Source organism: Gymnoscopelus microlampas (assembly GCF_963454915.1).
Source record: "Gymnoscopelus microlampas genome assembly, chromosome: 18".
NCBI lineage: Eukaryota > Metazoa > Chordata > Actinopteri > Myctophiformes > Myctophidae > Gymnoscopelus > Gymnoscopelus microlampas.
In genome coordinates, this window is record NC_139955.1 from 41,634,477 (window position 1) to 41,648,175 (window position 13,699).

General features: G+C 42.9%; 1 protein-coding gene across 1 annotated transcript in view; it reads right to left on the reverse strand.

The window, feature by feature from the left end:
* Window positions 1–413: 413 nt before the first annotated feature.
* The window catches only part of il1rapl2 (interleukin 1 receptor accessory protein-like 2), a gene marked incomplete at both ends in the record, with an annotated part of 497,870 nt that continues 484,584 nt past the window's right edge, over window positions 414–13,699 (reverse strand). The window contains 7 exons of the mRNA XM_084041453.1: window positions 414–512; window positions 2,556–2,846; window positions 3,823–3,945; window positions 6,354–6,470; window positions 7,680–7,757; window positions 9,310–9,455; window positions 13,282–13,391. Of these exons, the coding sequence (XP_083897579.1) occupies window positions 414–512; window positions 2,556–2,846; window positions 3,823–3,945; window positions 6,354–6,470; window positions 7,680–7,757; window positions 9,310–9,455; window positions 13,282–13,391 (964 nt within the window). The remainder of the gene's footprint in view (window positions 513–2,555; window positions 2,847–3,822; window positions 3,946–6,353; window positions 6,471–7,679; window positions 7,758–9,309; window positions 9,456–13,281; window positions 13,392–13,699) is intronic.

The window sequence follows — 13,699 nt, forward strand, 5'->3', positions numbered from 1 at the left end:
AAGGGGTCCAAATGGATCCTTAACGGGTCTGTAACTCCGAGAGAGTACTGCTTCCATTTGTACTCTCTCAGAGTTAAATGAACACTGAGAATTTTACAGTGTAGATTGGGGTCTCAGAGATTAAAATAACGGTAGCAAACTGTGGGGGGGAGCGTCCTTGAAATTCGAAAAGGTCGACAATCACTTCCTCTCGTCTGCAAGCAGGGAAGCGGAGTCAACCAGTTCCCACCAATAAGCCAAAGCCAAACAGCCGAGTAGGACCAAATGTACGCCTTGTAAGCAGTTTGTATCCTATACAGGTTGAAGTCCAGCGGTAAAACCAGTCTCTTCAACCCGGTCCACCCGGGGTCCAGTTGCAGTCGTTTACTCGTCCTTACTGTCAGTTCCAGTGATGAGCTCCAGTCAGGTGTGCTCTACCAGATGTCAGAGCTGAGTTCTCTGCTGGTGAGTGGCATGAAGGTGCTGTTCATATGAAGCTCTGGCTTCTTTCCCAGCGTATTGCTCTGACCCACCTGGTGGAACACGACAACAACAGGGTAAATGCCAATCCTTTTTTTTACAAGCAACATACATAGCATTCAAAAATAGCAGATCTACAAGCTCATAGCTATGAGCTTGTAGATCAGCTATTTAAAAAACAATTGTGCAAATCTTATAAATGAATACGAATACAGAGTTTATATTTTTTAAAGCGAACATTTTTAACTCAAATCTTTGCCCTGGCACAACATATTTTTGAGATGGGGGTCCGCAGCCAAATACATTATCATTTTGGGGGTCCTTGACATTTTTGAGAAACACTGATTCACACCAAGCACAAAAAACGACAACGATAACTATACATTTTCTAACTGAAATGGATGGTAGAGTCCACACCACAACTATAACGAAAAACTATAGACGTGGACGATATCGTTTGGATCAGTCTCTGAGCGATTTTATGAATGATAATTACATTGACAGCCATTCAAAATCATCCATCAGGACATCTGGGATGCACTCGATCTCATTCACCAGGCTTGGAAAGTTCTGTTATTAATGGAGATGATGATTATGAATCGATTAATACAATCGATTAATATTTTGGGCATGTCATAGGCGAAAAGAAAGAATTTCAACATATTTAAAAAATAGTGAAAATAGCCGATCTACATCTACAGCTACTTTCACTATTTTTGCACGGCACCACTGTGTGGCTAAGTGCAAAATAATGCTTAAGCGCTTAATGATTATTTGATTTATCGAAAATGTTGTATATTAGAACAATCGATAAGTACATAATCAATGGAAGTAAAGTAATCAAAAGAATAGTCACTAAGAAAACAATCAATAGTTACAGCGCAAGGTAACAGTGGTTCTCAAACTGGGGTCCGGGAGATCATTGAGGAGTTACGGGAACTTTAGATGTTTGTAGTGTAGATCACTGGTTCCCAAACTGTGGGTCGATTAGCAACGTTGTTATCTCACTCAACAGTAAACAAACCAACATACAGTATAAGTGTATACAGGGTATCTGCAAATCTCTAAAGTGAAAATTTAAGGACTATAGACCTTTTTAACATCCAATTTTCAAATATTAATGAAGAAAGAGGCAAACATTGTGACAACAGCCGATCTACAAGCTCACAATGCCCCGCAGTGTGAGTGCGTTGTGAGCTTGTGATTCGATAACATTTATCTGTGGAACCGAGTCAAACTACAATTGCCCACGAGTGCTTGTCAGGCTGGGGGGGTCCCCAGTTCAAATATGGTTATTTTGGGGGGGTTGTGGCCTGAAAGGTTTTGGAACCCTTGGTGTAGTTTGGGGTCCCAGAGATGGAAACATCGTATCAAACGGAGGGTCCGTGACCTCATGCTTATCGTTGCTGTCGGGGCAGGAAAACCTTGTATCTCCACAGTTCCAACTTTACGTTTTTTGCACATAAACGAATGCTCTAATTCATCACACAAAAGTGTCACACAAAAGCAGTGAAAATAGCAGATCTACAAGCTCACAACATCGGTTTTCAACACGGTTTTCAGTCTTTTTTTTTTGTTTTTAAAGGAACAGTTATGGACATACAAGGTTTCCACCCAACGGTGACTATAATAAACTGGGAGCGGGGCGTTGGATGGGGGGAGGGGTCCTTGAAATAATAAGATAGATTGAGAACCATACACATTAGTGTTGCCAGATTCTGTGAGAGAAACAAGCAACCAGGTCTAGGAAAACCAGCCCAAAAGAAGCGACTATGGGCCCCATGAGCACTTTAACATAATACATCAGCTATTTGAAAATAGCCGATCTACAAGCTCACAACGCGTCGCGGCGCGACGCGTTGTGAGCTTGTAGATCGGCTATTTTCAAATAAAATCTCGCGGGGGAAATTATAATAAGCAGATCTGGCAACCCTGAAGGACATCTAGAGAGATATACATACATAGAAAAATACATAGAAATACAGTACACATCATATATACTGTATTACATAAACATAAATCTAGAGAATAGAGGAAGAAATAGAGGTAAAATAATGACCGGTGAAAGCATACAGGGCACCATCCTTTTCCCACACCTGTCCGTTCAGCAGGGTCATGGGGATGTTGCAGTAGACGTGGCGCCCCCCGGGGCCCAGCGTGGAGAACTGCACCGTGGAGGGGGCGGAGGGGAGCGGGGGCGGGGGGAGGGACTGAGGGGGGTGGGGGTGGGGGTGTGGCGGGTGGGCGTGGGGCAGCTGGAACTCGTAGCTGCGGCAGAAATGTCTCATCTGAGCCGCCGTGGCGTTGTGGTGCCCCCCCCCCACGCCCCCGATGCCCAGGGGCAGGGTCATCTGGTTGTAGTCGGGGATCTCGGTCGCTAAGGCCAGCTGCAACAAACGAAACAACAGTGGTGGGAAAGTAACTAAGTGCATTTACTTAAGTACTGTACTTAAAGGGACACTTCACCCAAAAAAAAACTGTGTTTCAATGGATTAGTCACCCCATTTTTTTGTTTTTGTCTCATTCCTAAGACAATAATTTGATGACCAGCGGACCGGTAGGCAGCGGTTTCCGGTAGAAGACACAACGGAGACTCGTTGTGTCTCCTACCGGAACCGCTGCCTACCGGTCATCAAATTATTGTCTTAGGAATGAGACAAAGAACTATAGCGCCAACATCATAGATATAGAAACCTAGATACCTCATTGGCCTCTGCAGTTCATTGGAGCGACTGGTATCGCAAAACCCTTGTGCTTCCGCCCTCAGTCGCGTCCGTCACAGAAGGGGGCCTCCAGTAGGCCTAACCGAACGCCCCCTTCTGTGACGTTCAGTAGGTCTCTGATTGGCCTACCGAACGTCCCCTTCTGTGACGCACGCGACTGAGGGCGGAAGCTGGTGCGTGCCCGAGATACGAACGCTTCAGAGCCGAAGGAGGCGTCTACCTTTATATGTCTATGGCCAACATGCCACCCATTTGAAAAAATAAAAATGGGATGGAGGTTCTTCTTTGGCCTACAGGCAGCTATAGTTTCACGCCGATTGGTCCGACGGTGCCGGAGGTTAGCTGTTCACGAACAGACAGACAGACGGACGGACTCACAGGAGCGAAAACATAATCCCTTGTTCCGGCCTCGCAGCGGGGATAAAAATGTCCCTGATAATAATGCATTGGTTTTCAACGTGGGGTCCGGGGACCATCAGGGGTCCAAATGGACGCTCACGGGTCAGTAACTCTGATAGTTGTTCCTACAGTAGATACTGTTTGTCATAGACTGACCACATGAAGTCCCAGATCCACATAAAATCACGCCGTTAACAATTTGTACCTTTATGAGCCTGAGGTAAAAGAGATCATGGCTGACCTGGTGTCCATGGCGACTGTCGCCGCTAGGGGGCACCAGAGAGGCAGAGGTGGTTGTCATGGCGATGGTGGACACGGTGGTCTGTAGGTCGCCGAACAGGCCCTGCTCGCCGGAGTCCAGTACCTGTTATCAAGGGAAATACAGTCATACTGTTGTAGATCAGTGGGGGGTCTGTGGACCCCCAGGGGTCTTTCAGGCGGTTCTTTCCTGGGGGTCCCCAACTCTTTAACAACTTAAGCACTATTTCTAAAAAGCCAATCTACATCTAAAAGCGCACAACATGATGCATCGACTTTGGGCTTTTTTTTTTTCTAAAGGCGCTTGTTAATATTGGTAGTTGCTGTTTTTTTTCGGGGGCTTGTTTCCTAAAGCAAACCTTCTCAAACATATTCATGTATTTGTCCACAGACCCCCATCTGAAGATATTTGTGCCAGGGACCCCCCATACAAGTTTTGTGCTGTTAATTACCATAATTTCACCAGCTAGAAGGTAATCCAATGAAAGAAATGACTGTTCAGATCACAGGTTTCTGTACAGTACAGACAATGGTATGATTCTTGCATACTGTAAATCTGTACTTAAAGGAATACTTCACCCAAAAAGATGAATCATTTTCTATCAATTTCTCACCCCCTGAAGCCTTGAATCATGGATATTCTTTAGTTTTTTTGGGTGAAGTATTTCTTGAATGTAAACCCAACAACTAAAGATCTTCTCTTACGGGGGTCCCTGGCATAACCCTAACCCCAAATGGGGAGTCCGTCAAATTTGGGGGTCCTTGACATGAAACTGTTATGTTTATTTATTTGATATGGACATCACCATTACATTGGACGAAACCAGATGCATTGTTTACAGCAGGGGTCTTCAACAGGGGGTCCTCAGAGTTACTACAGGGGGGCCAAATATTTGTGTGATTTTTTTACCATAACCACTTCAACCTTAGCATCCTTTTTTCTGAGGAGAACTTAAGCCAAAAATAGCTGATCTACAAGCTCACAACGCCTCGCGCTGCGAGGCGTTGTGAGCTTGTAGATCGGCTATTTTTGGTATAGGTGTAGAGGGGAAAAAAGTTAATCTGAAACACAATTTCATACAATATAGAGGGGGTCCCTGCTTCATCTCTCTCTCTCAGCTAGGGGGTCCTTGACCTGAAAAGGTTGAAGACCCCTGGTTTACAGTGTGTAGCTTGAGTGCAAATTTTCAACACCTGTCCACAGGAAGCTTTTCTAAAATAGAGTAATCTAAAACCCAATCGGGTACACACACATATATATATATATATATATATATATATATATATATATATATATATATATATATATATATATATATATATATATATATATATATATATATATATATATAAATAAATAAGACCCAATACATTAACTTGTGAAAACAAAAGAAGACAATCATTCAGATAACTAATCTGTAACTATGTACTGTATGTGAGCAGAGTTTCAACCATAACTTGAGTCCTCTGTCACCATCCGTCTCTAGTTTTAGAACCGTAGGCAAAGAGTTCCAAAGGTTTACCCCCTTTACTGAGAAGGCAGACTGTCCCAATGTGCTCTTGCTTATGAGAACAACTGATATCTGTCAGAACTATGTACATGTATAGACATTACCTCATGCACCCGACAGAAACAACAGGATAAGATCTATTATGATCTCGCTTAGATGCTGGTGTGATGTCAAAAAAATAACTTAATCGGTTTAGAAAGTATAGACTACTCCTTTGATGTTGTTATGTTTCATAAATATACTGATTATAGTTGACCGAGGGCAACCACGAATGCATGGTTGATAATTAGCTTATTTATTACCCATTTATCCCTTTTAGCGCATAATCTGCGGTCACGATGGGGACATAGTTAATTATGCCAAGACAAGAAAATAATACAATTTGTTTGTGCATTTTTTTATATCAAAAGTCTAATCTTAATTACTTCCTGACTTGTGTGATTACATCAGCGGGTCATTTAAACCGATGATATCATGACGTTGATCTCTCAATCAATCATCATGATTAATGTTTTAGACCAGGGGTCTTCAACAGGGGGTCCGGGACCCCTAGGGGGTCCTCAGAGTTACTACCAGGGGGGTCGCCAAATCTTTGTGAGATAAGGACTTTTTTTTACATACCAACTTGAACCTTATTATTCCTGCCGAAAATAGCAGATCTACAAGCTCACAATGCCTCGCAGCGCTTGTATATCGGCTATTTTCTCTCTCTCGCTCTCTCTCGCACGCATGCACGCACACACACACGCACTCTCACACACTCACTCACACACACACACCCACTCTTTAGCTCTCTCAATTCCATTTGAGATGGGGGTCCGCAGCCAAATACATATCATTCTGGGGGTCCTTGACATGAAAAAGATTGACAACCACTGTTTTCAGGCTACATTGTTAATGATCCTGCTTGTCATTCATGCATTAAACATGAACGTGACTGTTGTTTATACCGGATGTCCAGCAAACTGTAACCATTGTGTAGGTTCTGTCCAGCATGGTTTACCTGCCGTCTGGACAGAGTCTCTCTGCGTTTAGCAGGCATCTCATAGACCACCTGTTTCCAGAACTTAGAGGACAGCTCGTTGCTTTTAGGACCCCTCCACTTAATGATGGATAGAACCTGGAGGAGAGGAGAGGAGAGGAGAGGAGAAAACACTCATTAAACTGGACTTGGAAAATAACTCATTCCTCCACAGATGTCTGAACTATCACTCAATTCAATTCAATTCAATTCAATTCAATTCAATTCAATTCAATTCAATTCAATTGGGCTTTATTGATATGAGAAAACATACCTTTACATTGCCAAATCAAAAGTGGATCAAAACAATCAAAAGTGTATGTATGATGAATTGTCATTCACTGCGTTTTTCATGTTTCTCCTTTGTGCATATAGTGTTTATTATTTATTGATGACATGTATTAGTGTCTACATTGTTTATGCTATGCTGATGAATTGAATACATATAGGACCTTTTTTGCGTTATCCTTTCAGCCTTAACGTCTGGCTGTACCTCGTGCTGTTTACATTTCTGACTAATAAAATATTCAATCAATCAATAAAACTATCTATCAAAATGTTTCGTTAGAATTAAAAGGGAAAATTAATACATGTGTAAACAGAGCTGTGTTACATTGCAACTCACAGAGAAATGTATCTTACAACACCATACGAATTGTGCATTTGCTCGTCTGTATTATCATTCCCTTGCAGTGGTGGAAAAAGTACTCAAATGTTTTACTTAAGTAAAAGTACCAATACTGCAATGTAGAAAAACTCTAAATTTAAAAAAAAAAAGTTTTGGCATCAAAATATACTTAAAGTACCATAAGTAAAATTACTAACATACTGTACGCGTTGTGTGCTTGTAGATCGGCTATTTTCAAATAGCCAAGGTATAAGATAGGGCTGAAGTGGTTAATGTGTGTTTTATAATATAATAATGTATATCTGAAAAGTAACTAGTAACTAAAGTTTTCAAATAATTGTAGTGGAGTAAAAGTACAATATTTGCCTCTGAGATGTAGTGGAGTAGAAGTAAAAGTACAAATACCTCAAACAATTACTTAAGTACAGTACTTGAGTAAATGTATTTAGTTACTTTCCACCACTGTTCCCTTGTTCCATCAATCCAATCACTCCTTGATAGCGTGATACTGAAGTGATTTGGTTTCTTGTGTGGGTGAGGTGATCTTTCACACCACCTTCATTCCTGCACCAGTCACTCACTACCTCCATCTCATTTTCCCATCCATCCATCCATCCATCCATCCATCCATCCATCCATCCATCCATATCCATCCATGGGTCCATCAGTGTATACAGTACCTTGATGGTGTGTTTGAGCGCTTCAACCTCCTGATAGTTGATGACACTCTTAAGGTCAGCACACTCTATCATGATCACCTGTTCAGACAGACAGACAGACAGACAGACAGACAGACAGACAATTGAAAATACTCCACTATAGTAAAAGTACCTAAAACGTACTACATTGTAGTAAATGTACTTTACACGACTGGTGTATAGTGATAAAAGTTCATGTCCATCACAGGACGACGGAGGCTAGGAGTTTCAATCTGACAATATGCCTATACTGTATATATGGTTGCGTATCGATTGGATGGGCGGTTCTTGACAATCGCAGATCCGACCGACCTGGCGCTGAACACGGCCGTCGCTCGGGTTGTCGGCGACATGCGCGCAGAGTTTGAAGTCGGTGCGTGTAGGCGCGGCCTAGACCAGATCACACGGGCAATTTAATAACGAATAGCAGGCTTTCCTCCGAGGTGGAGAGACTGATGATGCGAGGTTAACTGTTTTTGCTTAATTGCGTGTGAACGTCAGGTTTCCTGTATCCACACAACTTTAGAGACATTTAAGTGAAACTGGATAAAAGTGGCACGGTCCTATCCTGTTCCACACACTGTTAGTTATAAACCCTTTCTGGAAGAAGAAAGAAGTGCTTTGTTTGGCAGAGTTTGTCCCTTTCTCCCCTGTTTTGTAACAACCTCAATCAGCATCAGCATTCGATGTCCTTCCGGACCTTTTATTCAGCGCTGAGGAAGCTGTTCTGATCGTGCCAGAATACATTTTATACATTTATATTTATACATTTTATCAATACCATTTTCGGGTTTCTGATCCGGTCGGGAGCTGAAATAACTTAACGGAACCAATGGCCGGAACCAAGGGTGCCGGTATCACCCAAAATAATTCCCCGCGATCAGGGGCATCATAATTTCAGGGCCTACCCAATAAAACCCTTGATGCGGCGTAGTTTAGCTTATAGGAATAGTTTGTTTGGTATATCCATCTTTTATTCCAACTCGTAGCGACTGGCGAGACTAAACTAGTATACTCGATTCAGCATTTAACCCTTTAAGACCGGGAACGCATCTGTGTGTCATTTTAAGATTTCTTTGGCTATTCAAATATAGCCGATATACAAGCTCATAGCCCTGCTCCGAGTGCCGCGCACTATGAGTTTGTAGATCTCCTTTTTTTTTTATTGTGAAAATTTGTGCAAATCTTTGTTTTTTTTACCCAAATTTTTACTTCTGGCGGATCCCTGGAACAAAATATTTTGAGATGCGGGTCCGCGACCAAATACATATAATTGTGGGTGGTCCTTGACATGAAAAAGTTTTGAGAACCACTGATATTATACTGTAGCAACATACTTTTTTTTTTTTTAACTGTTAGGATTTGGACATTTGTAGAATCCTGCACAAGCAAAGATTTGAGTAAAAAATGTTCGCTTTAAAACAATATATATACTCAAAGATTTGCACACATTTTCACGATTTTTCAAAAATGGCAGATCTACAAGCTTGTAGCGCGGCACTCGGTGCCGTGCTACAAGCTTGTAGATCTGCTATTTTTGAATAGCCAAAGACATCTAACAATGGGTCTAAAAATGGCTTAATGGGTAAATGGGGATTCACTGGTTCCTTACCTTGATCTCTCCGGTGACCAGCATGGAGTGGAGGCGGGTCTCGATCTGGAAGATGCTCCAGCCCCTCTTGGCGACGAACTCCGGGGTCAAGATGATGATCAGACGCCTGCTCTGCTCCACGCTGCGGGCCAGGTCCTCCATGTAGACTGCATGGATTATTAAAGCATGTTGGTTCTCAAACCTTTTCATGTCGAGGACCGCCAAAATGATATGCATTGGATTATGAAGCTATGTTAACACAATTTTTCTGGGGAGCCCCTGGTATCCTCTCAAGGACCCCTGGGGCTCCCGGGACCCCACTTTGAGAACTAATGGATTAAAGCATGTTGAAACATGTTGTATGGCCATGTCCTAAATGCGCGATTTGTGAAACTATGTGAAAAGGACCCCCCCCCCACACACACACACACACACACACACTAGCTCAGTTTCCTAAACAATTAACACAATATGTAAAATGATAGTGATATTGTTCCTGCTGTTGTACATGCAGCCAACCAGGTGAAGAAATCACAGATTGAGGCTTTAACCTTTGCTTTTATTAAATATCCCGGCAAACCGTGCATGCGTGAATGGAGGCGGGGTTGTTAGAGACAGATAGAAACGTCAGACTGATGTGGGAGGAAGAAAGAATGAACGTGGCCGATACGCGTCTTTAGAAACTGAACTGAAATCAAACAAACAAAAACAAAAGACCCGGGTTGTATTTCCAAGAGTCACTTAAGTTAACATCGTCGCCAACACTGTCACACAGACCAGGCGTGGCGTAGCTGACACGCGTGGCGATTAAAATCCAGGTTAATTTCACAAACATGTTACAATCAGTTCTGACAAAATGAACTTCAGAAAGCTGCCACTGTGTGTACAAGAGACACGCTCTGTGTGTGTGTGTGTGTGTGTGTGTGTGTGTGTGTGTGTGTGTGTGTGTGTGTGTGTGTGTGTGTGTGTGTGTGTGTGTGTGTGTGTGTGTGTGTGTGTGTGTGTGTGTGTTTTTCTCGCTCCCGTTCTTTGCTTGCTAACTAAATTAATGACAGAGGGGCTCCGACAACACATTGCAATTTCACGCTCAATTTGAGGAGCACAAATAGTACAGAGCAGCCTAGGCCTCTCTCTCCGCCATTCCCTCTCCACCCCCCCACCCCCCCTCTCTCTCTCGCTCTCTCTCTCAGTCCTCCCTGACTCTCTCTCTCCTTCCTCCCTGACTCGCTCTCTCTCGTCCCACTCTCGCCTCTCCTGTTTTCTCTGTTGTTATCTTTTTTTCCCAGGTGAGGTGATTATGTTAATCAATTAATACAATAACACAAATCAATGACCCTGTTCCCCTCTCTCTCTCCCTTTCATTTGACTGTGTGCAGGGCTAATGGGCTGGGTAATCGAATGGTGTATTTTAGGTCACATCGCACTTCTCCGTCGCTGACTTTGGTAAACGATGAAGCAAATTGTCTGTTTGCCTTTCTATCTTTCACTCTCTCGTTGTGAGCTTGTGGATCGGTGTATGTGCATGTGTGTTACTGTGCAGTATATGCGCGCGCACACACACACACACACACACACACACACACACACACACACACACACACACACACACACACACACACACACACACACACACACACACACACACACACACACACACACACACACACACACACACACACACACACACACGACTGGCTATGTGTCTGTGTGCATCTTCATTTTGTGTGTGTGCGTGAGAGTGCATGTGGATTGAACCTGTCCACATTTGTTTATTTGGACATGTTCGGGGCACATAAAATAAATGATATAGCTAGGGATAATTTCAGCTGGGTTGTGCGTGTGTGCGTGTGTGCATGTGTGCATTTATTTCAGGGTAAAATATGCGTAGAGAAAATGTATTATTTTGGCTCGGGGCAGGGTATGACATCTAGAATAATCCGGTCATTTCCAAAAAGTATGTAAAAATACTACTTTTATGTATGTATAGTTGAGGGAAATGCAAAACATACAGGAAGCATACATTAATTAGCTCTTTTTATGACTACATTAGTGCGATACTTGTAGTGACAAAACATTTTTGGACGTTTTTAGGGCAAGGCGAAAGCATGATGTCTGTACAAAAAATGCTAATACCACTACAGACAATGGTTCGATATTTTAGCCAGCGCCTCTCTTTGGCACTTTGTATTGCCTTAATAAGGTACTTTAGAAACTCCAATACCTTTTTTGCAGTGTTGCCAGATTTTGCGAGAGAATTAAGCAACCAGGTCTATGAAAAAAAGCCCAAAAGTAGCTACCAGGCCACTTGAGTACTATAAACCTATATAGCAGTAAATTGGCTATTTGAAAATAGCCAATCTAAAAGCTCACAACGTGTCGCAATGCGACACATTGCAAGCTTGTAGATCGGCTATTTTCAAAAACAATCTTGAAAAAAGTTTGGAATATTCTGGAAACATCTGAACTACACAAATCTTGTATGGGGGTCCCTGGCACAAAATATTTTCAGATGGGGGTCCATGGACAAATACACATTATTTGGGGGGTCCTTGACAACAACATGATTGAGAACCACTGGTTTAAACAACAATAGGAGGCCAGACCAAAATAAGCAGCTACACTTTAGAAACAAGTCCACCCAATATTTACAAGTGATTTAACAGGAAACCAACCCCCAAAGTAGCTTATAATAAGCAGACATGGCAACAGCGCCTTTTTTGCAATGCATTTAGGGCAATGAGAAGGAATGTCGCATCAGCGCACCAGATGAAATAGCAAACGTACTTAATGGGAATATCAATGTAAATGCAGGTTCGGGGTACATTTGTCCACTGAATCATATCAGCCTTCTATAAGAATTCACAGTTGATACATTAACATGGAAACCATGTCGAGAGTAAGTTTTAGCATCAATATTATGCTGAGAATGACCCACATATCTTATAATGAGTCCCAGTCAGTCCTGTAAGGAGTAAGCTCATTTATATGAACTGCATATGAATGCCTCTCTTAGTTTGTGTGTGTGAGTTTATGAACATTTGCATGTGAATGTGTGTGTGTGAGAGAGAGAGAGAGAGAGAGAGAGAGAGAGAGAGAGAGAGAGAGAGAGAGAGAGAGAGAGAGAGAGAGAGAGAGAGAGAGAGAGAGAGAGAGAGAGAGAGAGAGAGAGAGAGAGAGAGAGAGAGAGAGAGAGAGGGTGTCTCCATCTGGGTTAGCGGATGTTTTGCACAGACCCCCGAGTGTGTGTGTGTGTGTGTGTGTGTGTGTGTGTGTGTGTGTGTGTGTGTGTGTGTGTGTGTGTGTGTGTGTGTGTGTGTGTCTTGTGTTCTTGTGTATCGGTGAGGAAAGAGTATTGACAAATAGACCAATAAGACAACATGTCCCCTGTCTCTATGGTGTGTCTGCATTCACCTAATGCACCTGTGTGTGTGTGTGTGTGTGTGTGTGTGTGTGTGTGTGTGTGTGTGTGTGTGTGTGTGTGTGTGTGTGTGTGTGTAGGCGCGCGCATATGCGTGCAATGTTGTTGTGTGCGTGCATGCCTGTGCGTGCGTGCGTGCGTGCGTGCGTGCGTGCGTGCGTGCGTGCGTGCGTGCGTGCGTGTGCAAGGTCAGGACATTGACATATAGGGCGATAAGAGTCATATTTTCCCCTCTAGGTACACAGGGAGTGACACATATCTCAGAAATGATGACAAACGAGTGTGACTGTGTGTGTGTGTGTGTGTGTGTGTGTGTGTGTGTGTGTGTGTGTGTGTGTGTGTGTGTGTGTGTGTGTGTGTGTGTGTGTGTGTGTGTGTGTGTGTGTGTGAGGTGTCCCTACTGCAATGTGAAATTGTGAACAATGACATGTGTTTCTTGTGAAGAGAAATAAAGTTCAGAATGAGTGTAATTCGTAACAGAGACAACAAGAGCGTTATGCTGTGCAGACAGACAGACAGACAGACAGACAGACAGACAGACAGACAGACAGACAGACAGACAGACAGGCACTTACTGCTGCTGGGTATGAGGTCTCGGTCAGGGATGAACAGCTTGTATCCATAGTGTTTCTCCAGGACATCAGGTAAGATCTCCAAGGCAAACGTCTCCTCGTCACTGCAGCCCCTGGTGGAGGGAGTGGACCATTACACACCAGACCAGAATTAAAACACGCTAGGAATGGGTCGATAATCGTTTATCGAGATAAAAAAAACGCTTGTATCATCAACACAAACCGATTCGCCAAAAATAGCAGATCTACAAGCTCGCAACGATCGACTATTTATTGCCGAATTGTTCCCCCAGAATAGGGATGCTGGGGGTTCAAGTGGCTAACAAAAATGTCATTTTAAGTTTTAAACATATTTCGATTATCGCGTTAACACATTGACTGCCAGAGTTTATTCCAAATTTACCCCCTTGGCTGCCAGCGA